The 25597-nt window shown below is 41.5% G+C and overlaps 1 protein-coding gene and 1 long non-coding RNA gene across 5 annotated transcripts in view; one reads left to right on the top strand and one right to left on the bottom strand.

The window, feature by feature from the left end:
- Positions 1-9555, bottom strand: part of LDB3 (LIM domain binding 3) — a 131560-nt gene extending 122005 nt beyond the window's left edge. Inside the window, exons 1-2 of one of the 4 annotated variants that reach the window (XM_075109755.1) lie at positions 9156-9555; positions 2516-2638 (exon numbers count right to left, since the gene is read on the bottom strand). In XM_075109755.1, coding sequence (XP_074965856.1) covers positions 2516-2608 — 93 coding nt within the window. In that variant the 5' untranslated portion in view covers positions 2609-2638; positions 9156-9555. Of the gene's footprint in view, positions 1-2515; positions 2639-2738; positions 2852-9155 lie in introns of those variants that run through there. The other 3 variants (XM_075109752.1, XM_075109754.1, XM_075109751.1) reach the window with 3 other exon arrangements.
- Positions 9471-25597, top strand: part of LOC142064604 (uncharacterized) — a 74516-nt gene continuing 58389 nt past the window's right edge. The window contains exons 1-2 of the long non-coding RNA XR_012663164.1: positions 9471-9729; positions 18482-18609. This is a non-coding gene — a long non-coding RNA (uncharacterized LOC142064604). The remainder of the gene's footprint in view (positions 9730-18481; positions 18610-25597) is intronic.

Raw genomic sequence — 25597 nt, 5'->3', positions numbered from 1 at the left:
GTCATTAAAAGCAATTATAAGACCCTTTAAGTTCAAGTAGTTTGGGTTTAAGACTCACCTGCCACGTAGGAAGTCTAATCCCATCTCAGGGCAGCTGAGGCTCAAAAGCAGCCCATAGGTAAGTGTACAGCATCCACTGGCAACATCTAGAGCTGTGTGCCCTTCCCAAGAAGGGGATTTTCCTCAGTTATCTTCCCTCCCCCACTCGCCCCCAAGAATATCTTGAGAATATAAGTATAGCTTTCCTTTTCTCCCATGGTAAGACTGCATTTACAGCTAAATTCACAGCTCAACTCATTTATGACTGCAAATCATTGATTAACGGGAATATCTGATCTGTTTGATGATATATTTCCATGAAAGATGCTAAAGAAAAAATAGACTTCCAGAATATTATCATCAAAAGCCACGTATTACACTGTGTTCCTGTTGACAAATATCACAACGAGCAGGCATTCATACTCCAGCTCCCCCTGAAAGAGACTACATTCATTTCTGCATGCCTGCCTTTCCCCTCTAAGGCAGGCTACAAAATCCAATCCCATGTCAAAGCAGTGCTCCCAGCTGAAAACTGGGCCTCACTGGGAAAGAGTTCAAAACATTTAACAGTGCTTTCTGACACTTCTACTGTTGGAAATGCAGCCAGCTGTGTGAAGAGGTAACTCCTCCACACCCCGGGAATCCGGCTGTTGCAGATTCCCTCCTGCTCATCATATGCTCTCAAAAGCCCCATGAGAATCACATAGCCTTTGGGCATACTGACTATCCTTTAAGAGATCATAATCTGAGACAATGGGTTCTTTGGGGAAAAACCTGCTTTTTCAATTCTGATTGTGCCATATACAGTGCAAGTACCCCAGCCCCAGCCCTTGACTGACAGTGTCTAGGTATGACTGAATTACTTATAAAAAAATAATCAACACCATACAGTGCAGGCCACAAAGCGTCATGAAAATGCCTACAGAAATAAATTGGCACCTCTCTGTACTCACCTTGCATGGGATAAGGAAAGAAATACCAAAACTATTTACCATACTGAAATTAGCATAAGTTTATGAAGTGAGTTTATTTTTATGTGCAGGGGGTTTTTTGGTTTTTTGCTTGTTTTTAAGCACACTGACAGAACAGCCTTCTTTGCATTACTATGCTGCTTCTGGAAAAGGGTTTATAAAAAGTTCCTCTCATCATCATAGGACTTATTATTATGGTAAATGCAGCTGTATCTTCACAGAATGGAATATTGTGCATAAGAATAAGGGAGATCAAATAATACAGAGCTTTACAGTATGAATATGGAGGAGCATAGTTAAGATTTCAGAAGCTCACCAATGACTGAATCATGATTGTTGCAGGGATATCAGTTTGGTACCCACAGCTTAACAGACTACACTTTTTCATTATGAAAAAAATGGTTTTCAAAGCAGTGTAGGTGGCTTTTTTTTTTTTGCAGTGGAGTAGAGCTTTTGTTTGCATTCTATTTGTCTGGTTAAATAATTCTGGTATTCCTTTTAAATACACTTATGTAAGTAACCTCTCTTGTCATTGCACTGCAAAATAAGCCTCTGCAAGTGATTGGTGGAGGAACCAAGATGTCTCAAAAGATCTGAGCATTCTGGAACAGATTTGAGACTATCAGAAAGAAAAAAAGGGGGCAGGGAGTGGCGAGGAGGAGGAATATGCAAGAGGTTGTAAAAGGCAGAATTCCCAAACCAGAAGTTACATGGAACTATCTGGTTTGATAGGGAAGGGTAGGTTAAAGGAAACGCTTACATATTTCCTGGAAACCATCAGATGTTAAAAACTTTTAAGAAACTGAACTAATTCAGGTAATAAGAGCACCCCACTGCAACACTTTAAAATATTGCTTTTCAGAAAAAAAAACAAAACACAAAAGACAGCTAGGGAATAGACTAATCTCTAATTGACAAATATATCACGTAATTAATTATTAAATCACATGCTGTTTGTTAGCTGCAAATGGAAGGCTTCTGCATAATTTAAGACTATTTTAAGCACTATTGAGTCTTCTGCTTGACAGGTCTAATTTTCATCCAATTATTGCTCTCCCTAAAAGAGGGGACATGCATCCCTATCTTTGTCCACTTTTAACACCTAGACTTCATGAATTTAAAAGCAGTTACATGGCTATTTTCTAGAAATATAATTTTATATTCTTATTCACAGTTGTTCTACTCCCTTACCCCCAGATAGACAGCACCAGCAAGGCCCCTATCAGCAGAAAAAGAGACAACACTGTACAAAATAGACCTGGAAGCTTGTTTAAAAGAGACAGTGTTGACATTCTTTAAAATATACTAACCAGTCTTCCTGAGGCATCATCAATCCCAGGTTGTACCTTGAACTGGTATATTCAAACTCCACAATGTATTTTCTTTATTCAGACCTAGCTGCAAAGATCCTCTATTTTGCTAGGCCAGGTCAGAGTGTACATATGACTAGTTCATTGCGGTTTTCCAGCCTAAACAAGCTCAGTGCAGTATTTTTGCTCACTTACTCTGGAGATGGTCAAAGGCATGTTGAAGTCCTTGCCCCCCTGCAGTCGGAAACCCCACGGTCCAGGTCCATTCAGAGTTACACTGTAAGCCATTTTGTACCTCTTTCACAAGGCGACAAGGCACTGCAGAACAGAAGGATGGGATAGACAGAGAAAGTGTGAAAAAATAGAATGAGAAAAAAGAAGAGTTTTATACGCGAAAGCAATTTGCTTTCTGCCTTGCCTGTTCAGTCGTGCTGGGATATCACCTAAGAATAGATGGGAGCTATAATGCAGATGCTGATATCCCAGCTGAGTAGGGCCCATAAAAGGTTTGTAACCAGACACCTACTATGCAAAGACTTCATGACTCAGAGGTCTAATATAGCCCCCAGGGAAGGGGACAGATCTTTCTAGGCTTCCCAAGCCCCTCTTCATGCTCAGTTCCTTTATGGGCAAAATGCATTTTGTAATAACACAAGCAAACAAAATCCCATGCTAAAATCCCAAACACCCAAATCTCTTCACTAACCTGTTAACAACTCCATAGCTATTTGTAATTTCTGCTTCAGAACATAAGTTTATTGTACCATGATATATAACATACTTCAGACAAGCTCTTTTTACCTAGATCTTCCCATATGTTGCAGGAAAGGCACCAAAAAAAAAAAAGTGTTCACCTTCTTTTGCTTTGATTTGTTAAACTGAGAAAAGCACACACTACATATATATATATACACACACATATTTAACATCACAAGAAAACCCACAACTTCATGTTCAGCTCTTGGTTCCATAGCCTTTGCTTTCTTAAGGGAAAATTAAAATTTATTCTCTTTGAATGTAGATAGAGGCATTGCAGGTTATTTCTAATCAGCATTTAGTTTCCGTGGCAAAAGCATAGTTTCACTACATACCTGTCTCACTATTTCGACACAAGTTTTCTGAAGGCATGGCACTTAAGTGGAGGGCTAAGAGTATAAGTAGCTAGCTAACTGCTTCCTTAATTCATTCCTTGATTTTTCATAGTTTATATTCCAGTTGTTAGGTGTTCCATAAAACTTTATAACCCTTGTTCAGTAACTTCGGATAGCATTTCTGCCTTAGACTGGGAATAGCTAAAATATAGGTAATAAGAGGGAAGGAGAGAAGCTGTTGGCAGAACTACAGATACAAAAAAAGCTCCTGCTCTCAGGATAAAGCTATAAACCTTAAATAACACCCACCCCTTTCAAGTCATTAATATGTGCAGGACCTCCAGAAGCACTCTATTGCATCTCCACAGCACCCCTGCCTTTACCCTCCAGTTACAAAAAAAATTCCTATTATGTTAAGATGGGAAAAAAAGAAGAAAACAAAACCCAGAGCATGGGTTCTACTCTGATAATCAAAGAGACAACCAAAACCACATAATGCACTAGAGCGAGGTAGCTCAGTGTGAACACTGATAACAGGTACATTGCCCATACACCTACCTTAAAATGCAACAGAAAAACCTGATGGTGAAATGGCAGAAAGCAAACACTATCAGGGCCTCAGTCTTTATCTGAGGAGATGGTAAATAGTTTTTCAAAACCATGAGGCAACAGAAGTGTTTGTTTAGTATTCACAGTGGCAAAAAAGCCCTTTCTACAAGGGAATAATTATGCTCCATACAGACACTAGGTTAAACCACATAACCATATTTTTAGTCAGAGGTCTAAACTAAACCACAGCAATTCACATGGATTTGAGCGAAAGTTACACTCAGCCAGTGGGACTGACCCAAACCAAAATCAATGCAGACAGCAACACACAGCTTGAAAAGAAAACGGGTTTCTGATGCCCCACAAATACCTTGAGGGTACATTTACATTAACAGCATTTAGAATCTACCCTATATGAGGCCATAACCAGTGATGTTTGGATGATTACTTTGAGGGGAGACAAAACTAACTTGTTGCACTTCAAACAGCAGAATTTTCAGGCTTGCCAGTTTATCCAGTAGGTCTCTTTCTAAATGCTGGTACTGAATATTTTAATTTTATTTTAAAAAAGCACACACAGAAAAGATTGAAGGTAAATTCCCACTGCGCTATTCCTTTCCTTTTCCTAGGAATTAAATTTCGGTTTTTAGTGGCCTTTCTTGGCTCCATTTCAAGGGTTCAGGTAAATGGAATAAAAACAGGGGTAAGATAAACATGGCAAGTCATTGCTTCACTAGTCAAGATAGTATCACAGAAAAAAGTATTTGGAGAGAGGTTACATTTTTATGGACTGTGAATTCTGCGCATGTTACCTTCCTACACTTAAATATTCAGTCATTTGTGTAAAAAAAACTAACACAAAATAACCCCAAACAGGCAGAGAAAAAAGCAAAACCCAGAACATAATAAAACAGCACAGACATCAAGCTGAATGGAGCTAAGCATTAAGAAGGATGCTGCTTAACCAAACGCTATGTGCTTCTATCCTAGTTTCACATGTGTAACATGCCACTTGCTTATCAGTTTAGGACATCTGAAAGGGTCTGTGAGATTCTTCAGGCTGGGTGGTGTGCTAGGAAACTAAAGTGGTAATCTCACTGGGGCACTGTCATTTGGATGAAATGTTAAACTGAGGTCACTTGTTCCTACAACCTTGGTTTCTGTCTGTGTCTGCATGCATGTCCAGCATAGCTTGGCACTTTTAAAAAGAAAGTATAAAGAATATGCTAGTGTCCTGGCCAACATTCCCCTTCAGCACAAGAGGACCACAGCTCTTTCATGTGCCTGCACTATCACTACCAGGTACATTTTGGAGTAAAACAGTTCCAGAGTTTTCTTTCTCCAGGTCGAAGACCCTTCCCTCCTGTGTTTGCTTCCCACAGGCTGCCTGCCTGGAGAAAGCTCTGTGCCTAATAATGAAGTGCAAACAGTAAAGAAGCCCATGCTGTAGTCACAGCTTCATTTGCTGGGGACACTCCTAGCACAGGTCTCGCTTGTCTTCTACAGATTTTTAATACAAGCAGCCTCTAAATAAGAAAGCTGGTGATCCACCCAGATGACTATTTCAACCCTGCCCTGTTTTCAAAGGCAAGAGACATGGGTGTTCTCACCATGTGAAGCATTCAGTGTAATCCTAGGAACTGAATTGCTGCAGCAGGTACCATGCCATCACGGCAACCAGCAGAAACCTCAGCAAAACCTTCCCGAAAATGTGATCATGAAATAAACTGTGTGTACCTAATAGACAATCTCCTTCTTTTCAGAAGCATGTAATGTTCAGAGTAGGTTCTAGTTGCTTTACATAACTGCCTGTTAGACTGTTCCAAAATCAGTCTTTGTTTGCTCACATAGCAGTATTGTGTTTCTCTTGGTGTGCCTTCTTCCCTACGTTCTCCAGCTATGTCAAAATCTATGACTTGCTCACAGCCCCCTCCCTTCAGACAGAAGCTGTGCTGAGTCAGATGAGGTCACTGGTGTAAGGAGTGACATTTAAAGAAAAAGACATATTCCAGGAGGAGGGTGACATTTTCTCTACAGATGCCAAACCAGAGTTGCCCAGAGCTCACCAGGTCCCTGCTGGAGCTGTCCCCAGCTGACTGATGGGAACAGTTGGAAGGAAGCTGGATGGGCACCAGACTCTGCCGGCTCTACAGCAGAGGAGAGTGCTGCCACCTCCAGCAAATGCCTTGGAGCCTGAGCAAACCTGTCCTTCTGTAGCTACCACAGAGACGTTACGCCAGCGGAAACAATTCACATATGCTAGGAGACCATGTTGTATTACAGTGACCTGCCTTTAGGAAAGCTACAACTGCATGCTTGGGAGTGCAGAGCCATTAAGTGAATGAAATAAAAACCACTAGTGTCAAGGCTAAATTGAGGTGGAAGGAAACAAGTAATGGAAATTCCAATTGTTCAAGTTGCTACTACTTCATTAAGCTGGCCACATTACTCATGGTTGTATTTTAGCTGCAGTGGTAGATGCGCTCACAGGAAAGCCTTGAGTTACTGTTACTGCAGCAACAAGGTTGTATCTTTCGTATCATTAAGCATGTCAGAAGAAGATTGCTTGAGAGTTGGACTTCAGATCTGCAATAGACTATGCAGACTTTGGCATATGAAGACGCACGCAAGGTCATGGTTTCAACCACCTCTTACGTTATTTTTTCAGGCAAGTGAAAGACTTGCCCTGCAGAGGAATAAACCATCATTACTTCCTTGATAAAAAGATCTTCAACAAGCTGGATAGACACTCCTTTAGAAAGCAATCGGACAAAAATATTTGTCTGCCTTTGTCTCAGTGTCCCTCACCTGAGGGAGTGGCAGTACAAGAAGGCAGCATTCAGCTTTATGACAAACACAACCTTTTTGTCCCATGGGTTCCAGCACTGTGCCTCATAAGATTACCTACACTCTTTCAAAAGAGTGGAAAGGTGAGAGGGATGGATTGGGACAATGTGAAGAAACTACTCACCTAGGCACGAGCATTAAGAAAACCCAGGCTTTGAACCAGATGCCTGACCTATGCAATCCTAGAGTTTCCCAAAATTTTTATTTAACCCAATGTTAATTATATTCCCTGAGGAAACCACAGCTCTGTCTGGGGACAGATCTTCATTACAATCAACAGGACAAAAGAACACATATTTACCATATACTGGCTAAGCAGCACTAAAGAATTTGAAACTGACACATTAGAGATCTAAAAGCTTTTAGCTCTGGATTCCTACCTTGCCAATGTCAAATTGACTACGAAAGTAATTACCATGAGCAAAGATTTTTCCCACAAGTTCAAAATGGCTTCCAAATCAAGACTATTCTACGATGCAAAAGAGCTCATTGCCATCTCCTTTCCTTCACTGTTGAGCTCTGACCTAAGCTGGGCTAATCCTCCTTGTACTTCCATATACAGCTTTGTTTCACCCATTTAATCAAGATCCTTCAATTCTCACCAAATTTTGTATTTCTGAGTTCCTCTTAGTCCCCTTATCAGGTTATCCTAGGTCCTGTATTTTGACCTTTCTTAAGACACTAAATTTTCTATCACACTTGGCTTCATCAAATTCTATTTTGTTGACACTTTTTTAGTAACATGGTTTGTGGGTCCCAGTAGAATATAGTATTCCTTGGGAGATATGCTACAGCAATATAATGATGTAATATCATCTCCCTTCTCTGTAATACAATGCCTTCCAAAACGCAGCTCGAACTGTTTTCTGTTTGGCTGTTTGCTAGTGCACCATCTTACCGATTAATCAAATTTACCGCTTACCCCTCATCTGCACATCCTTCGCCATGACTACTTTCGCCATTACAGAAAAATGACATTTCATGCTTTTTTTTCCCTGCTAGGTGGCCCTCTTTTTCTTTACCTGCCATGACCTCTTTTCACTACCACTGAAGACTGGGTATACACCATATACCCACACTTGATCTTTAAAAGATTTGAAGATTTTTGGTAACTATGTTAAACTGGAAACCATGCCTGTGAAGAGACAGGCTACCAAGGGAAGAGGAAAAGGTACCTGTCCAGACTGTTTACAAAGACTTATTTTCCCCTGTATTACAAAAAGACTGAAGTGTATGTTCTTAAGTTCTCACCTTACCAGCGTTTCAGTCATAATTTTTAAAGGCACGCACTACAGCATGTAATACTTAACACTTCTGAGGCACCTACATTGCCAAGATATAAACTTTTTTTTAAGGTAAAGAACACCTAAATACCTGGTTTTGTTACCATCTCCTTTTTACATCGGTGGCCATAGCACTTAAGTTACCAGTGTCAGGTCACAAAATGAGTCTACAGCAGCAACAAGATTAAAATGCAGGGCTCGATTTCTAATACAGGTACTTGAACCAGAAAAAGGAGGCTGTAAAGTGTTTCTGTTATGTTTTTATTTTTCTTCCCCAACTCTGGGCTGAAACCAGGAAAGTTTTTAGCAACCCTGTGACTGCTGTTGTTTGCGTCTTGCTGCAGGGGATCCTAATTGACTGTTCTGGCTTACAAGAGAAAACAGCGAAAGAAAAAACATCCAAACACACACACATCAAAAGGAAGAAAAAAAAAAAAAAAAAAAGGCTAAAGAAGCTATGTGCAGGTCATTATCAGCTCCACATAGACCAGGGACTGTGCTGTGACATCAGTGTCACAGGACCTCTACGGTGTTGGCTTGTCTCCAGAGAGCCTGAGGTTTGGCACAGCACAGTGGACGTACAGCAAGGCTTAGAAGAGGGATCCTGTGCCGTCCATGTAATTTCTCCACCGCACTGATTCCTCGAGGATTGCTGCACCACACCGATACGGCAGTGCGCCCCTATGCATGTGCCTATGGGCACAAGGATGCGACATTTAATCTTGAGCAGACTCCCAGAAGTTAGATTTCAGCCAGATGACTCACCTACACGTTTCTGACTTCCCAGTAAAGGCTTTACTTTCCACTAGAGAAAGTTTTTAAAGCTGCAGGGAGACTTTTAAAGGCAGGTGGCTCCCAACCTACGGTGGTAGCTCCCCAGCTGCCTTTGGCTAGCGCAGGGCCTGCATTTGCCCGCCGGCCAGGCTCTCTGCTGCCCTCTCGCCGGGAGAGCGGCGGCAGCCTGCCGGGCTGGCCCTCGGCGGAGGCGGGGGCACACGGGCAGCCCCGCTCCCCTCGCTCGGCCGCCGGCACCGCTCCTTCCCTCAGCGCCGCGGCGCGACCCACCTTCCCCACTCGCAGTATCACGCAACCGGCCACTCGAGGCCGACCGGGAGCCCAGCGCTACCTCCGGCCACGCACCGCTTTACCGTGTCGCGCCGCAGCCGCGGTGGGTGAGTGGGTGTCGGCAGGCGAGGGGCGACCAAACCCCCTCAGCGGGCGGCGCTTCGCGGTCACACGCACCCACGGACGGCCCCGTGGGGGCGGGGGGGGGAAGCACCGACCACACGGAGACCTCCCGTTCCACCGTCAAGGTGGAGCCTTTAAACCCCTCCGGCCACGCGTGGGCGTGGCGTGGCCGGGGCGCCGGTGCCCACCGGGCGCCGCGCGCGGGAGGCGGCGGGGCCCGGCGGTGGCTTCCTCGGGGTCGCCGTGAGGGGGCGCCGTGAGGGAGAGCGAGGAGCAGCGTGACGGGATTAAGCGCCGCGGGCTGTTGGGGAGTGACCGTTAACGGACAAACCGTTATCTGCCGTGCCCGAACGCTTTTTAAAAACAACAAAAAAAAATCCGTTTCTGAAGGGAGAGCACCTCTTGGCCGTGGTGGCAGAGCGGGAAGGTGACACAAAGCTGTGGGGAGCAGGTACCGGCGGGAGCCGGGCTACCGCGTCTGGGCGCCCTCAGAGCCGCGGCGACGGAAGCAATGGCGGCGGGCAGGAGTAGGGGGAAAGGCTGCGCCCTCCGCAGGGACCCGGAGCGTTCTGGAAGGCGTTGCGGGAGGCGGGTGCTGCCCCGGCCTCCCGGCGCTCCCCGCAACGGGGCGCTCGGGCGGGAGCGCCCTGCCCGAGCTGAGGGAAAGCTCTGAGGCGTGTGCTTTAATGCTTTGCGAGCTTGGAGCCTGCAGCCTTCATCCCCCCCGCCGGAACACCTGTGAAATCGGTGATTTCCCCTTAGGAAAAGTGAACTTTTTCCCCTCGGTGTTTCGCTGGTGTTGATAGGTAAAGGGCGTTTTAATAGAGCGGAAAAGTTAAAACGGCAGCCCAAACGAATGAAGGGTTTGGAAGCAATTTAAGAAAAAATACAAAATGAACAACGTAATTGCCCACCTGAATTTAAGGGAAGGGTTTTTTTCCCTTTTTATTTTTTAATACTTAGCCTTGTGGTAACTTCATATGACTGCTGTATGCTACCCGCTACATACACCCCTCTATTCAGCAGCGCTAGGTGAATTTTTTAGTGTCTGCTCCCAAAAGTATCTTCCAGAAAGGCAGGTGTTTTCTCAGTGTAATGACTGATACTGCTTTATGAGTTTGTTTTTTTAAAAAGAAAACAAACAAACAAACAAAAAAACCCCAAAACTTTTCGCAAGCGTTGAAACGCTGGACCCCACGGAGTGCCCCCCTGAGTCGCCTGGGCTGTACAGGGGAGGGCAGTTAGGCTGGGCTGGGCTGAGCTGGGGGAGCTGCCGGCAAGGCTGAGCTCGGCTCCTCCAGGACCCCCGCCTGCCTTCCCGGGGCCGGCTGCGGAGAGCAGGGGCCGTGTGTTCGGTTTGGTGGGGCCGCCCCGTCAGCACCAGGGACAGGCGCCGCGGCGGGAGCGGCGGGAACAGCGGGACACCCGTGGGGAGCGACCCCCTGCGCGGGGTCTGGAACCTTTAGAGTTTAGAACCTAACTAGGTCTAGAACCTAGAACTTAGACTAGAACTAGGTCTAAACCTTTAGTACGAAGGAGTCCAAGAGCCTCTCACAAGTCGTGTGTGGGAATAAACCCAGCCATGGCATCGCTGGAATACTAACCAAACATTTTGAAAACATTCTCAGCGCAGCTCTAGCCTACTTAAAAGAATTGCAGTTGGGTTTACTATTTCTTGCCTTTATTCCACATGTGTACCGTGCCTAAGTACTCACTTAGTTAAGCATGTTAAGTGGGGTCTTTTGGTACAATCTGTAGGATACATGGACCAGGCCAGGAGATCATGATCTAAATTATTTCTGTGTTTATATTTAGCCGACGTTCCTATTCATACGGATTGTAACTTAATGGTAGGGGCAAAAATATTCCACCGACAAGTAGGCGTACATCCCCAAAGGAAACATTCTGCATCTTGTCAAATGCCTGAATACACTGCTTTTCACAGAGCATTAAAGTTATTGATAATTACTACAAGATGATGCAGTTTATATGAAAGGTTTGTCTGATCTAAGGCAACGTGCAGATAGAGCAGATCAGGTTTACTATGGATTATAGAATCAAAACCCTGGAAATCTGTCAATTTTTTTTTTCCCCAAAAATATGACTATACAGAAAATAATGGGATGGCTGCTGTGGAAGGAAGAAAAGCATACCATAGCATTGTGCACAGTTAGTTTTATAGACCCCTGAATTTTCAACATTGTATTAGATACCACTTTTCCCCAAATTCATTCCTAGCTAAAATTACACAGCTCATCACGGAAAAAGTGTTGATGCTGACAGCAGTATATTCAATTAATCTTTTAATAAAGAAAGCAATTAGTAGATGGATTTTAAAACAGCTGTTTGTGGCTACTGATGCCTCAAGCCATGGAAATACTGAAGTATTTTTTTTATAATTGCTTCTTATTACACGGTTATCAGAACTATGAACCATTGCCTGTTAGATTAGTCTTGAGGCAGGAGTGATATTCTGTGGTAAAATATAAGATATTAACTCAAATCAATTTATTTAAACTTTGAATATCTTTATTTACAAATGGTGATGCTACCCAATTCTGATGATGATAGATACTTCTATATCTACTAATTAATGAAAATAATGGATATTTGCAGGGGGTAACTGTGCAATGAAGTACTTCTCGAGTAAGTGATTATTTGATCCTGAAGTTGGTATAACAAAAGACCTAAATATCTTTTCTTTTTCTGCCGGAAAGCTTCAGAACTTCAAGAGATATTTCATTTATCAGCTTTGAATAATTCTTTTACCATGCTGTAAGCCTCCCTTTGTACAAGTTCATAACCTGTTTTTATTAAGGCTATTTGATTCTTTTTAGGAAGATTAGGTGGGAATAAATGAGGGCAGAATCTGATGTGACTGTCTGTGGCAGGTGGCTAGGCACTTCCATGTGCTCTGTACTAGTTCCATCATGTGGTATATGTGTGTGCATTTAAAAGCCTCCTCAGACCCTCAGTACTGTGTTTAAGGTAGGAATTTTGATTGTCAGAGGCTTTTTGCAGTGGGATCAGTGTTAACGAATATCAGGATGAAAAGACATGCTTTATTATCCTTAAAGTTAGCTGCAGCTCTTTATCATCCTTTGAATTCCTCATCGATTCTTCTCTCTCTTTAAGTAACAAAAGCTGCAAAATGACCACAAACCGGTCTCCTGCAGATGAGCAAGCCTTATAAAGTAGCATAATTGGTGACTTAGGCTGGAAAACATGATCCAGATGGAGGAAAATTATGTTTATTTTGTTATGAATAGGGCAACGGTCTGTTAGCTTATTCCATTCCACATGTGATAGAAAAAAATCATATTTAGATTCTTTAGGTTTATACCTGAGCCTTTAGAAGGTCTTTAGCAACCTGATTTTCTGCTCCCCAGTAAAAACATCAGCAAGTATGACTGCAAATTGGCCCATAATCCTGTTCTGATAAGTGGTGGATCAGTTTTGTTTCAGAATTTGGTTTGGTTTGAAACAGGGTGGCATCCACTAGCTTTTGTGTTTCTCATTAAGTCACTCAAGGCCAGGGAATTTGAAACTATGGGAGCTCTACCTGCTCAGCACTCTCTAAAGGGTCCTACGAACTTGTTCCCAGAAACTTGTGCCTGTCTTTTGGAGGGTGAAAATCCTCTGTTCTCTTTTTCTAGCTAGCACTAGTGACAGTATTAAACTTGCGTTTTAGGTAACATTTCAAAGCTACATTGCTCACCTACCAGTGGCCTTGGAATAGTTCTGTGAAACACCTTCAGGATCACCGCTTAGTATGGAAAGCTGAAGACTGAGGCTACTCTGGCCAGGCCATCCTGTGCAAACAATCCTATTTGCTTTCTGAAAAGTAGCTTACTGGTAGATTTAGCTGTCCATTTTTCTCTGTGGCTCACTCAGTGTTTTTTGCTTTTGACCCATGAGTTTCATTCCAGCCTGGGCAATTTCCTTTTTTGGAAAATTCATATAGTTCTGTCAAGGGCTAATTCTGGGCTCTCCACAAGTCTTTCTCCAAGTCTTTTGTCCTTTTTTCTAATCACAACCTGATCTCCCCAACTGTTGCATTAGCATCTGTTCAGCCTCAGAGCGGTCACAGAAAGATTGTTTTCCTTGTAAATAAGCCCCTCATCTTTCATAAATCTCTGCAATATGATTTCATTAGGGTGATGAGGCATTTTGGTAAGCTGTCTGCACAGTTTACTTGCACTAATGGTAAACTGAAGGTACAACCATCATGGATGTCAATGTAAAAGAACGACTGCTGCCCAGCAAGGCTGGCCTCCACAGGTACTGAGATGTTCCTCACCAGTGACCGTGTTAGGAAAATTAGTATGTAAAGTAAATACACTACAGCACAAAATATGGGTGTGCTTTCTCCTGGCATAATGCTTTTGATGTCTGATCTCATTCCCTGCCCGGCTGAAGGGGTTACAGTCCCGAGTTCAGAAATAAAGTAGCAATGAGCGTGGCTTTCTGGGAGCCTGCACTTGATTACATCCAATAACAAGATATTGCCTTTGGTTTTGATGGGCTGCATAGGTGTTATTTCTCTGTGGTGACTTTGATGTGGCTATTCAAACAGAAGTGCTAACTTTTAGAGGAGAGCAGATCTGGGGTACATTTGCACTGCCATTTACCCAACTATAACAGCTCGAGTAAATGAGGCCTTTCCATTTGTGATCACTTATTGCTTAGCTGTTCTGACTTTGACTGTCCTTTGCGCATGATGTGTAAGGGGGCAGGAGATTCAGAGATTTGTTCCTTCTGTCATTAAGTAATGAATAAGCAATTTGCAAAACAACTCACGATTTTCACTTCCCTTCTGATAAAAGACTGGAAGGAATGTCTTTAAAATTAGGGCTATGGATATGTCCAATTAACAGTCTGATTCACATGGGATTGTGGCTTGATTTCTGGCACTGGCAAAAAAAGCTACCAAAGGAATCTAATATTTTGGATCTTCAAAATTATTTTATTTTGCAGAAATTTTACAGAAATTCTTAGGAAAATGTAGCAAGCACAGCTCAGGTGAGGATCATATTTTTAGTGTGGCTCTACTTTGGTAATTTTACCCTTTTAAGACAGAGATTCATCATTCCCATTTCCAGTCTTATCTTACCACTTTTGCAAAGCTCCTAATGTTGCCCACGTACGAGAGCAAACAAACAAGCCAACAAAACAATCAAAATATCAAGCTGTTACATAGAGTTCAATAAAACATTGTGAATTGCAACTCTAGAGTTTTGCTCAAACATAAAAAAAGAAGGCTGTCCCTATGGTAACCTCTTTGGACTGTTCCTATCATTTCCCTGAGCTATTAGCATAACATTCCTAGCACAGAGTAAGAACAGAGTTATAGCAGTAGATAATTCAGGCTGGACTGTCAGCAGGATGAACCCCAGCAAAGCAGCTTGACTCATAACCCAGGCTGCTTTCATACTTGGGGCCAATCCAGCCTCAAAATGTCAGTGTTGACTACACAATATCCACAAATCTTGTTCTCTGATTTTAGACAGAAGAAGAGCTGGAATTCTCTTTAAGTTTAAACTTGATCTATTTTCAGTTAGTCTAAATAAACATTGGCCTCTTAATTCTAGCTCACTGTTCAACTGCAAGTATTCAGATGTAAATGCATGCCATTTGCATGAATTTGTATTGTGAATCTCTTCCCACCTGTTCCACGCAATATCTCTCTGCAACTTTCAGTTGAAGGCTGATTAATCCATCATTGCATCTTACTTAAAACAGGCTATCCTCTGTTTGAGTATTGAAAAAAGGTTACATTTTCCAACCTTTATGCAATACCTTCCTAATTTTGCCTTGCAGCACTCTAAGAGTAAACGATAAGCCCATTTACAGATAAACTTGGGCGCTGCAGTAAATTGAATTGTCAAGGTCACAGAGGGAGTTAATGACATACTGGCTCAGAACTGATTATCTTTGATAGTTACCACAAAACAGTGTCAGATGAGCATCAGTCTTGATCGGTTTGATTACTGGGTGCCTGATCTGATGATTTGTTCAGTTGAGCCTGTTGATTTATTGAAACAATTTTAATTGTGGTCTTTGAAGACTAGGATAAACTTAACTGAGAAAACTGTGAGCCAGTTGGCTCTTCCAAGTAAGGGCTTAACTCAAGCACCGCTTTCCCTTGAGCACTAAAAAATTGCGTGAGCATTAAAATATAAATTCTCAGAGCCTTTAAAAAGAGATATTTACAAAGGGATATATGACCCCTAGATTATCCAAATGAAAGACTGCCCAGCTCACTGACTTTAATAAACCAGAGTTAACAAATTCTTTGCTCTGCTGCTGATACACTCGCTGCATCAAAGCAGTAAAGGAGGAGCAAAATGACCCATACTTTTCTGAGAATTTTTCATTTAACTGTAAATAGAACATGTGAAGTGGCTCAGCGGCTTTTCTCACAGTAGCCTACAAGTAATGCTTTGGCCACTTTGTAGTTGCAGGTAAAGATAATGATTTTAAATTAAACTTGGCAGCCACTGGAGAATGACTGCTGGTATACGGCTTTTTTTCAAAGAGTAGAACCTCAGCGCCCCACCTTTCAAATCCCACAGAATTTTTCCTGGCCCTTCAAGCATAAAGTAAATTTGTTTAACACCACCACCTCAACGGATAACCTGGAATAAGCTATTATTGTAGCAGTATGTCTGTTGAAAGGGAAATAGAACAAACTAGACTGAAACCTAAGCACAACAGTTTTCATTTAATATATTTATGCTAGCAGTATGCCCTACCAGTTACATAAATCTACGCAAGAGAATATGTGCAAAAGCAAACATTTGCTATTCAACATCAATAGGAGACTGTAGCCAAATGCTCCAACAAAATACAGTGACAGAACTGCTTCAGATGAGGACTTGGCTATTTAATAATGATTTAACCATCGTCATCTCGGTTTTCATTCACACATTCCTCCATTCCTTTCTTAGTGTTTTCAGTTGTGCTGGGAATAAGGGAGGAACTGAACTCAAAGCAAGGAGGGCAGGGTGAGGAAGTGTGCTAGCTGATTTGGCTTGATTCTCCCAAGTGGTAATTTTTTCCCTATTTGAAAGGCATGTAGGAAGATTGTTTCTCAGTTGAGAGGAGGGAAGATCAGGAATGTCTTGATGGTCAGATGCAAAATGTACAACTCATGGAAGACGGGAACTGACAAATCGGCTATGTAATTTGCGCTTGCACAATGTTTTCATGCAGTAATCAGGACCGGCAAAGAAAGGCACACCATGTCAAAAAAGTGTTCTTGTTTAACTCTGTTCAATCACAACAAGTAAAATAAACAAATTCATTTATTATGTACCTTTATTGGCAGTTTAAATAATCAAAAGTTTATTTAGGGTCAGCCAAGATTTCCAACTGAGTTTCAGAGGCTTAAGGGAGGACAGGTGGGATACAAATTCAGGATCCTGTTATATGAGTAACCTGAGTCAGTTCCCCATGTTTAGAGGAATGCACAAGTTAACAAGGACAGAACTCCCAGACAAGTCAACAGGAATGTCTTATTCCTTATTCCATTTATCATCTTTTGTTCCTCAGCCCTTTCGTTTACAAGTTGGATGTTTTTTGTAGAGGGACTGGAATGAAAGTTCCAATGAAATGTGTACTCTGTGATGAGCTTTTATCTTTTGATGAGATTTTGCAAATTGAGATCAAGTAAAACAATAACAGGCAAGTTATAACTGAAGTAAAATAATTCTGCTAGAACCAATGTTTCTTAAGTAGAACCAAGCCACTAGCTCTTGGAGGGAGGAAGCAAAGAAAAGCAGGTGCCTACAAGTTAGTCACATGTTGAAACAGAAGCTTTATGGTGTCCTCTTGACTTGTTGAATCAACCGTTATTTTGAGTGTAATTTGTACTGAATATGCAATAGCTGGGACTGTTGTATTAGTACTTAGGCTGGGACTTCCAAAGAGTTCCAGATGCTGAAGTATAACTGAATATCCCTTGCAGAAGCAGGATCCTGTTTCAAACCTCTGTCTCCAGTCCTGAGAGATCCAAAACTGGGGAAGAAATACTAGTATTGTGAAAATCTTAAGCAAGTAGGAAACTAATCAGTAAGACACCAAGTACTTAGTAGGGGATGTTGCTATATTGCCATGGGACTTCTTGTTTTGTTTTAACATTTTTAACTGACAAATTCAGAGCTGATTTGAGATCCGTGTGAAGTGGTTTAACTGCCATGATTTTCTGCTCAGAGAATCTTCCTTAAAAAGTGGATGAGAAATTACACCTGTCTGAAACCCAGTTTCCATCAGGATCCACCTCGTGTGGCTGAAGCATTATGCTGTAAATCCTTACTGGTATCATGCTGTTCCCACCTGTACGGCTGTTCTGGAAAGGGATGTGGCCCTGGCCATCTTTTGGCAAAAGAAACGCAGTGATCTTATCTAAACCCAAAATCCTAGGTTTCCCAGAAATGGCTTCCAATGAGGCTGGACAGTCAGCTGTGTTATTTTGAAAACTGCAGTAATTTTGGTTTTAAAAGGTAGAATTCAGGCAGCTTACACTATTGCCATGTTTGTGACCTGATCTAATAAACAATTGCCTTTGTACTGCGACTCAGTAAAAATGGGGCAGGTTCAGCAGTGCTGGGATTCATTCTGTCTCAGGAGACAGTGCAATGAAGGGAAGCTGCCAGACGCAGCCCTCTAACACATGCTGCGGCCTCCTTAGCCCTGCCTCTGGCATTGGTCTGGTCTGGCTCCTACACATGAGAAAAATCAAGAAGGGTTGAGTCAGTGAAAGAAGTAAGAGAAATCTGACACAAGATGGTAACTCTAAGTTCCTTTGCTGATAGTGGCCTACAAAGGAAAGAGAAGAGACATGTTTCGTACAAAGTTGTTCTGTTTTGCAACATGTCAGTATTCCCTAGCTTATTTCCAGTCACTTTATTTTGATGCAGTGCTAATGGGTATCCTGAACTATGTTTCTTTTTTTCTTCCTTTGCCTTTGGCCATCCTCTGCTGGAACCATTTGGGATAAAGCAAGAATTAAAATGGATGTGATTTATTGAAATCGAGTTTCACATGATGTTTCATGAGTTTTCATGTTTTTAATTCCTTCAGTCAAAATAGTCTCCGCAGTGCCCAAAGAGAACAGCTTTTACTGCATGAAACTTATTTCTCATCTGACTGAACATAATGATCCAGGACCTGAAAGATTGGTGTGTTTTCTTCTTTTTCAGAGGAATGATTTTCAGAAGGAATCTATGCAGTGAACATGACCAACCACTGAGCTGCCTGACGCTACTACCTCAACTCTGTTGTTCATGAGATTAAGTTCTCTTCCTACTTCACTGAGCAGCAGCAGAAAGTGAGTTTTAACCAATGCATCTAGAAAATGACACTTTGAATAAGATGTATCTACTCATTAAGGGTTCTGCTATGTGCTTCTGTTACTCAGAGACTTCAGCTGAGGACAGCAGCATCAAAAGGATTCATCTTTTTAAATAACAGTTGGAGGATTATTATAAACCCAGATTCCATCTGTTTACATGCTAAGATGGAAGCATACGTGATTTCTTTAGAAGCCAGGAGGGGGCTGTGTTTAGTTAATGCTGGCTTTGGCACCTGAGGGCATCGGGGACTGCTTGGAGAGGGGTACTAGAGGCATGAACTAATGAGAACTAGAAGAAAATGGTGACACTGCTGGGAGGCAAGACCTCGGAGGGCTTGAAGGCTAGACTGCTCCAGTACTGTCTCTGGGGTGAGTGACTGCAGGATCTGCCTGGTAGAAGGGAGATAAGACCTGAGCTTACGGGCACTCAAACGTGTCAGGGTTACCAAGAGCAGTGAGGTGAGAAACAGCTATTTCATGCCAGGTCCTTGGAAAGGGTAAGCAAAGGCCTGCCCTCTGGCCCTGTGGATTAGCTAGCAAAGAGTTGGGTGGTCACTCCCTGCTTGGACTAGGGAAAATGAAAAGAATCTCTAGGAGCTGAGCTGAGTGGGCTGAGCTGAGCAGGCTCTCTGCAGTCTGCATAACAGGATGAAGGTGAGTGGTGGCATTGGCAAAGAACTTCAAAATTCAGATCTGAAACTTTTGGTTAAAAAAGAGAAAATTTTTCTTGGTTTGTTTTTAAACCTGTCTTTCTTATCTTCCTCTTTTTTATAAGTTAATTTGTGTAACATGTCTAATATAGACAAATAAGGGGAGAGGTATTACCCAAAACATTGAGGTATGTTCTATTCTCTGGTTATGTGTTTACAACTATGACCAGCCTAGTGTATATTAATACTACATGCAGTTGGATGGAGAACTGATTTCCTCAAAGTCACAGCTCAACACTGGGAAGTTACCTTAGAGAATTCAGCACTCTGTGATATTAGCCACATGCTCCAGGCACTAGAAATTCTTCTATAATTTTTTAAGAATATAGTCTTTCCTTCATTCCTTCCTTTTACGGCTGAGCCTCACTGTATTCTTAACACTTGTTGGTGTTCAAACTTTGATGAATTGCCCTAATTTAAATCCTTTGACATTAATGGAGCTCTTTTGTGCATGAAAGTAGAAGCTGGCCCTGAAGAGGGTAGCTCATGTCTGGACAGGACAGAAACAGCTATCTGATGTTCAGAGCAGACTGCACTATGCAGGCTTCTCTGATTTTCATTCTGGGCAATATCCAGGGAAGGTTGTGAAAACGTGGTTGGTTTGATTTTGTAGTGCTTCATCCTGTTAATGTTGCCCTTGTTTCCTGGGTGACACTGCTGGTCAGTGACTCCCTTCTGCCACTGACAATTTTTGCCCTATTAATAGAGCAGAAAACCCTAAAAATGATTCTACTGTTTGACTTTGCTGACTTCAAGGGACAAACCTTACCTATGAGGCCTCAGCCCTCTTTCAAGGATCCCTCTCTTAAATCATCTTCTGTTAATTAGTTGCTTCTCCCCATAGATCCATTTCAGCACCTTCTCCACAGATAGTTTTCCTTTTTGCTTATATACCATAGAGCAAAATTTGATCCAGTGATTTTTAATATTCAGCTTCCTCGAGGGAATACATTATTACATATTGGACTCTTTGATCAAAGAATGTACACAATTGCATGACACTTATTTTTGAGTTGCATTTTACCATTAAAATGCTTGATTCTGCTTGATTCGTGTTACAAAGTAAAATACACCTTCAGTAAATGATAACTGAAGTCAGCTAGGTAGACGTCCAAATTATTTCTGTTGAATAACTTCTGTTGAGAAAATGAATTACTATGCATCCCTTAGCCACTTCAGTAACAATCTCTGACTTTCATATGTAAGAGTGTAGTGTAGACTTTTTGATAACTGTGCAGTAAAGAAAGGAAATGTGAACACTGGAAAAAAGAAATGCTATCTGCAGTTGTGAATCTTGGAACAAATTGCAAAAGCAAGTTAAGAGTAGCCTCATGATGATGAAGAGCATATTATCTCTATTTTATAGGTAGGAATACTGAGATATTAAAAGATTAAGTAATTTTCCCAAGGTCACACAGAAAACATGGAAAATAGACTCTTGAACTTCTGATTCCAACTTCTGTGCATTTTTGCAGGACTGTTCTTCTTCCTCTTTGTAAGGTTTGCTGTACCAAAGTACTGCTTTCTACATCAAATCACAGTAGGCCTAATAACAATAGAGTTTGCAGCCCAGCTCATCTATCAATATTAACCTTGTCTTTAAAAATGTGAAACTTAGGAGATTTATTAATGTACAGGTCCATGGAGTTAGCAGCAAATACTAGACTGGAAAAATATTTTTAAAATTCAGTCATTTTTAGTACTGACCTAACATAATCATAACCCCTGCATTTCAGTTGTGTGTCCTGAGGGGTTGCATAAATATTAATGCACATGATTAACTTCAAGCATTTGAAATACTTTATAAAGATCAATTATACCAATCCAAGGGGTGCATCTGGGCATATCTAATACATTTTTAAAGTGCTAGGGCTTTGGAAGGAAGGGCTGTTACATTAGAGGTACAGTCACTTTCTTTGTGAACCTTCAGGCATGGCACTGTGTGGAAGGGTATGGATTTTCCATTCTATTTTTCCAGTCAGTGGAAAATATATCGCCATTGTAAGTATGCCCGTAAGTATTCCACAGCCGATTCAGGAGATGTCCTTTATAAAACTTTACATGGGAGAGCTTGTGCTATCTCAGATTTTTGTGTTCGTTTCTGAACCATCTCCTTGTACACATGTGGAAGTCACAAGGAAGTCTAAATGTTGAGGGAAATTAATAATGGCTTTGTTTTTACATTGTGGGTAAAACATGGTTTGCAAAACTACCCCTTGGGAACTTTCTTTACATATTTGTCATGTTCGTTCTTTTAGTGGCTGAAGCTAGTTATTAATAACAAGGTAGAATGCTGAAGTTCGATGATCATACTGAGAGCAGATTCTTTGTGGGGAAAAAAGAAACACAAATTCATATAAAGCATATACTGCAACTGTGCTATCATAAAATTTCCCAATACTAATGCAGGAGATATCTATCTCCAGGATAAGCTGTAATATTAGAAAATCACATATGACCCCATAAATGAAAACACCAAATAATAATGGACTAAGAGGCACGTGATGAGCTTTACTTTCACATTATGTCTGTGTTTGATTGCATGCTGAGACAGTTTAACCTGAGCTGCAGCTCACTCTGCTCTGCAGCATACCTAAGTCTTGACTCAAGCCTGATAAAGTTAAAATTCTACTTATCTTTCAAGTTACAATCAACATCAGAAGACCTTCTTAGGCCCTTTTTGCTGTGAATTTCTGTGTTTCTCAGTCATAGATCTGATGGATTATGACCGAGTATGTATTGTAGTAGCCCAAATCAAAGTGGGTCTTAAAAACATTCTCCCACATAAAGTCTCCGTGGCAAGGGCTGGTTAAAATTTTCCTGAAAGCGATCTAAAAAATCTTTAGTACTAAATCTGCATCAATGCTGCTGTTTGTGTAAGTTACAAAACCAAAAACAAATCCCAAAACACCAGAAGGGTAGGGAGGAAAAGTTCACTGTAAAGAGGGATGAATCCCTTTCCATTCTTCCCAGCCGCTGGTCCTACTATTTACCCCCAGTTTCAGGGGAATCTTAATCTTGAGAGCCAATTTCATTGCCAAAAAGTGTTTGTAGGTAATATGCCAACCAACCACCGCGAAGCCAGCGTTGTAGTCTAATATCATGAGATCCTGACATCTCTATACACAGTGAGGTGATATCAGTGTTTGGAAAATGTACTAGCATTTTCCTATGCTGACATGACTCTTGCAGCATTTGCTTTGCTCTGCGAGCCAGGTACCTCGAATTCCTGTGCTGTGTCTCCAGCAGAACCCTGCTGCTGCCAGGACTGCTGTAACTAAAAAAAGTATTTTCCTACAAAAAAACCCAATCTTCTTACTAATGTTTGTGCTTTATATTGGACTTTTAAGGCTAGATTTGCTCTAGAGAAACTTTTCTGGCTTTATTAAGCTCACACTGATGATCTACTCAGTCTACTGTCCTTAGAAGGGAGGTAAGTAGGAGAACTTACAAGTCTTGACAACTGTGAACTCTGCATGACTTTGAAAATGAGCATTTAGCCTGTAAAATTGAACGGGTAGGAAAGGTATAATAATCTTTTTGTTCTACATGAAATGTTTCGTATATGGGATTGTGGCCCGTGTCTAGGGTTGCTGGGAATGACAGTACTAATAATTTATTTCTTTGTTATTAAGACTGCTTTTATATAAACCTATTTATAACATAGGACTCCTCACATTCCTATGACATTAACAACTGCAAGGCTACATGCACAAGTGTTTGAACTGAGATACCTGTTGCTCAGCCACTGAAATACCATCGTCTGATACTAACATTACTTTGAAGATAAGCGCCCTCTCCCAGTAGAGCCCTGTGGAAACAATGGTTTCAGAAGCAGAGACAGACAGATGCCCTGTCAGAGTTACTGAGATGGTAATAACTTTCACTGGGGGATGACAGAAAGATGAGGGCTGCAAGGCAGCACTTCTTGGAATGGCCTAAGTAAAAAATGGCACCAGTCACACTGAGGAAAACGGGAACACATATGACTTACCTATGTTATGCCCTAAAGAGCTGTAGAAACACCCAAAAAGCATTGGCGGTGCCTTCGTTTTTTTCTGAATGTCAAGCTTGCTGTTGGTTTTGTATGTGACTTCAAGAAAAATACTCTTTGCTTTACTCTGTCTTACTTGAGAATGTGTGAAAATTTACTCTGTGTCACGTGCTATGATGACACTTTTTAGTCCAGTGGTGGATGCAAAAGAGTTTACAAAAGTACTGGAAATGAGGCTGTGACATGCAAAAGATAGGGACTAAGGCCCCTGGGCAGGATGAGAAAATTTGAAAGACTGGCAGCTTGTGACCGCTGCCTTATGCAGTACTTCAATCTTGACTTGCAACAGCCTTTAATTAGACTGGTTCTTGGCACCTTCTTTGCAGGACCACCAATAGTGACTAGTTGCTCAGCAGTTTTGTAGAATTGCTTGGGTGATCAGACCAGACATTTTCATGTGCAACCCAAGTCTGAATTTGAGCTTGGGCTGATGGAGGTGAAGAGCTTGTCTGTTAACTCACAACACCGCTTGTTATTGCCATTGCCAGCAGGCTGCTCTATGAACAGCTGCTGCTGCACAAAAGGCCAAAGGGAAGCACCTCAGTTTTGCCCTAGCCCTTTCACATCTCCAAGTCACTGGAACATACCCATGTGCATGGTAAACTACAGGTGGTCTCTCCAGTGCAGAACAGGCTGTACAGTTGACTTTAACTGAAACATGAATCATCTCAGTCCTAAATTATTTTAATCCAATCAGTCATCTGTGTTAAAGGGTGTAAAGAGACAGCAAAGCGGAAAGAATGGCTGCCAAGTAGAGGATATAGGACACAAATAAAGCTGCTAAGATGAGGTGAAATATGAACTAATAAAGATTTATTCCAAATGCCACTGGGGTTACAGTGTGAATCACTTGGAGAGATATTCAGGTGAAATGAATTTCGTAGGCTTTTCTCTGAATGATTTTTATAGTCTCAGCAGAGGTGAAGGGAAGGCAAAGCTGTTAATTACACAGGGAGTACACACAAGAGTTTTCAAGTGCTCCCAAACAAATTCCCACTAATTAATGTATGCTTTTCAAGCCTCTTTTAAGTAGACAAGCATGAACAGCTGTAGTTCTTTTTATAGATACAAACTAATCTCTAGTACATATTGGAGTTGAAGGATATAGAGAACAACATGCTGCAGATTCATAAGGCTTTTCTAGCCAGGGAAGTATTCTTTTTATACCCTCTAAAAGAGGAAGGGAATGCAGAAGAGAGCAGAGTATAGTCTTCAAGAATACTACCTGGGGACAAAATCATGACAGGAGCAAAGGGTCTAGCTCCTAGTGGCACATATCATGCACTTCTTCTTAGCACGTGAAACAGCATGTGTGATTTTTGACCTATTTTCTCGACAGCTTCAGCCTTTTGTGACCCATATGAAATGGGCAGCAATTGCTAGCATTCCTTCCCAGTTTTCACTGGTGTGAATGGCCTTCATGACAAAGGATGGGAAGAATTACATTCTTCATGTTTTTAAATAATTTTAAAAGCCTAAGCAAATGGTCATAATAAAATTCCTTAGACTTGATTAATATCTTTGAACATCATCTTTGAAGATGCTGTGTTTTCTCCCTTCTTTCTCCTTATTGCTAGCTGTATATATTATCAGTTTGATATTGTCCTCTGCCTGGAGACAATATCTGGTTGTGGTAGGTAAAGGGAGGAACTGTAATAGCTCCTTTCCATTTCTAATGCCTATGATTTTATTTACATAAAAACACCCTTGATTTTGAACAGTTTGTTTCTTTTGGCAGCTTATTACCAGCCTGAATGGCCCACTTTTTCATGATTTAACATTTGTCTGCTGCACAAGTCATTATCACCTCTATTTTTAGTTTTAATAACCTTCCTTTTAATGAACCTCAGTTCGAAGTAAGTTCCCAAAAGTTTGCTTCAAAAGAGTTCCCCAAATCTTCTGGAACCCACTGACTACTTTTTTTCCCCTCAAAGGAGTAAGCTGGTTACATTTTTATTGATTTTATGTTTTTTTTCTGATGTGTCATAAGGAAGAACTGATTTACTTAGGACAAAATGACTTGCTGGGTTCCCTCCATTATTGCAACCAAAGGGAGAATTATTGGAGGGCCCACGGGGAAGAACTGTTTCAATAGGTCTTTGTGCCCTGTGCTTTTGGGCTCAGAAGGTATATGTCATCACTGTGGACTGACTATACCTCATAATTCTTGTGATGTAGAATGCTAAGGATCACAAATGAA

Source organism: Phalacrocorax aristotelis, chromosome 14 (assembly GCF_949628215.1).
Source record: "Phalacrocorax aristotelis chromosome 14, bGulAri2.1, whole genome shotgun sequence".
In the NCBI taxonomy this organism is placed as follows: domain Eukaryota; kingdom Metazoa; phylum Chordata; class Aves; order Suliformes; family Phalacrocoracidae; genus Phalacrocorax; species Phalacrocorax aristotelis.
The sequence above is the reverse complement of the archived record's forward strand: the minus strand, read 5'-3'. Positions and strand labels throughout refer to the sequence as shown.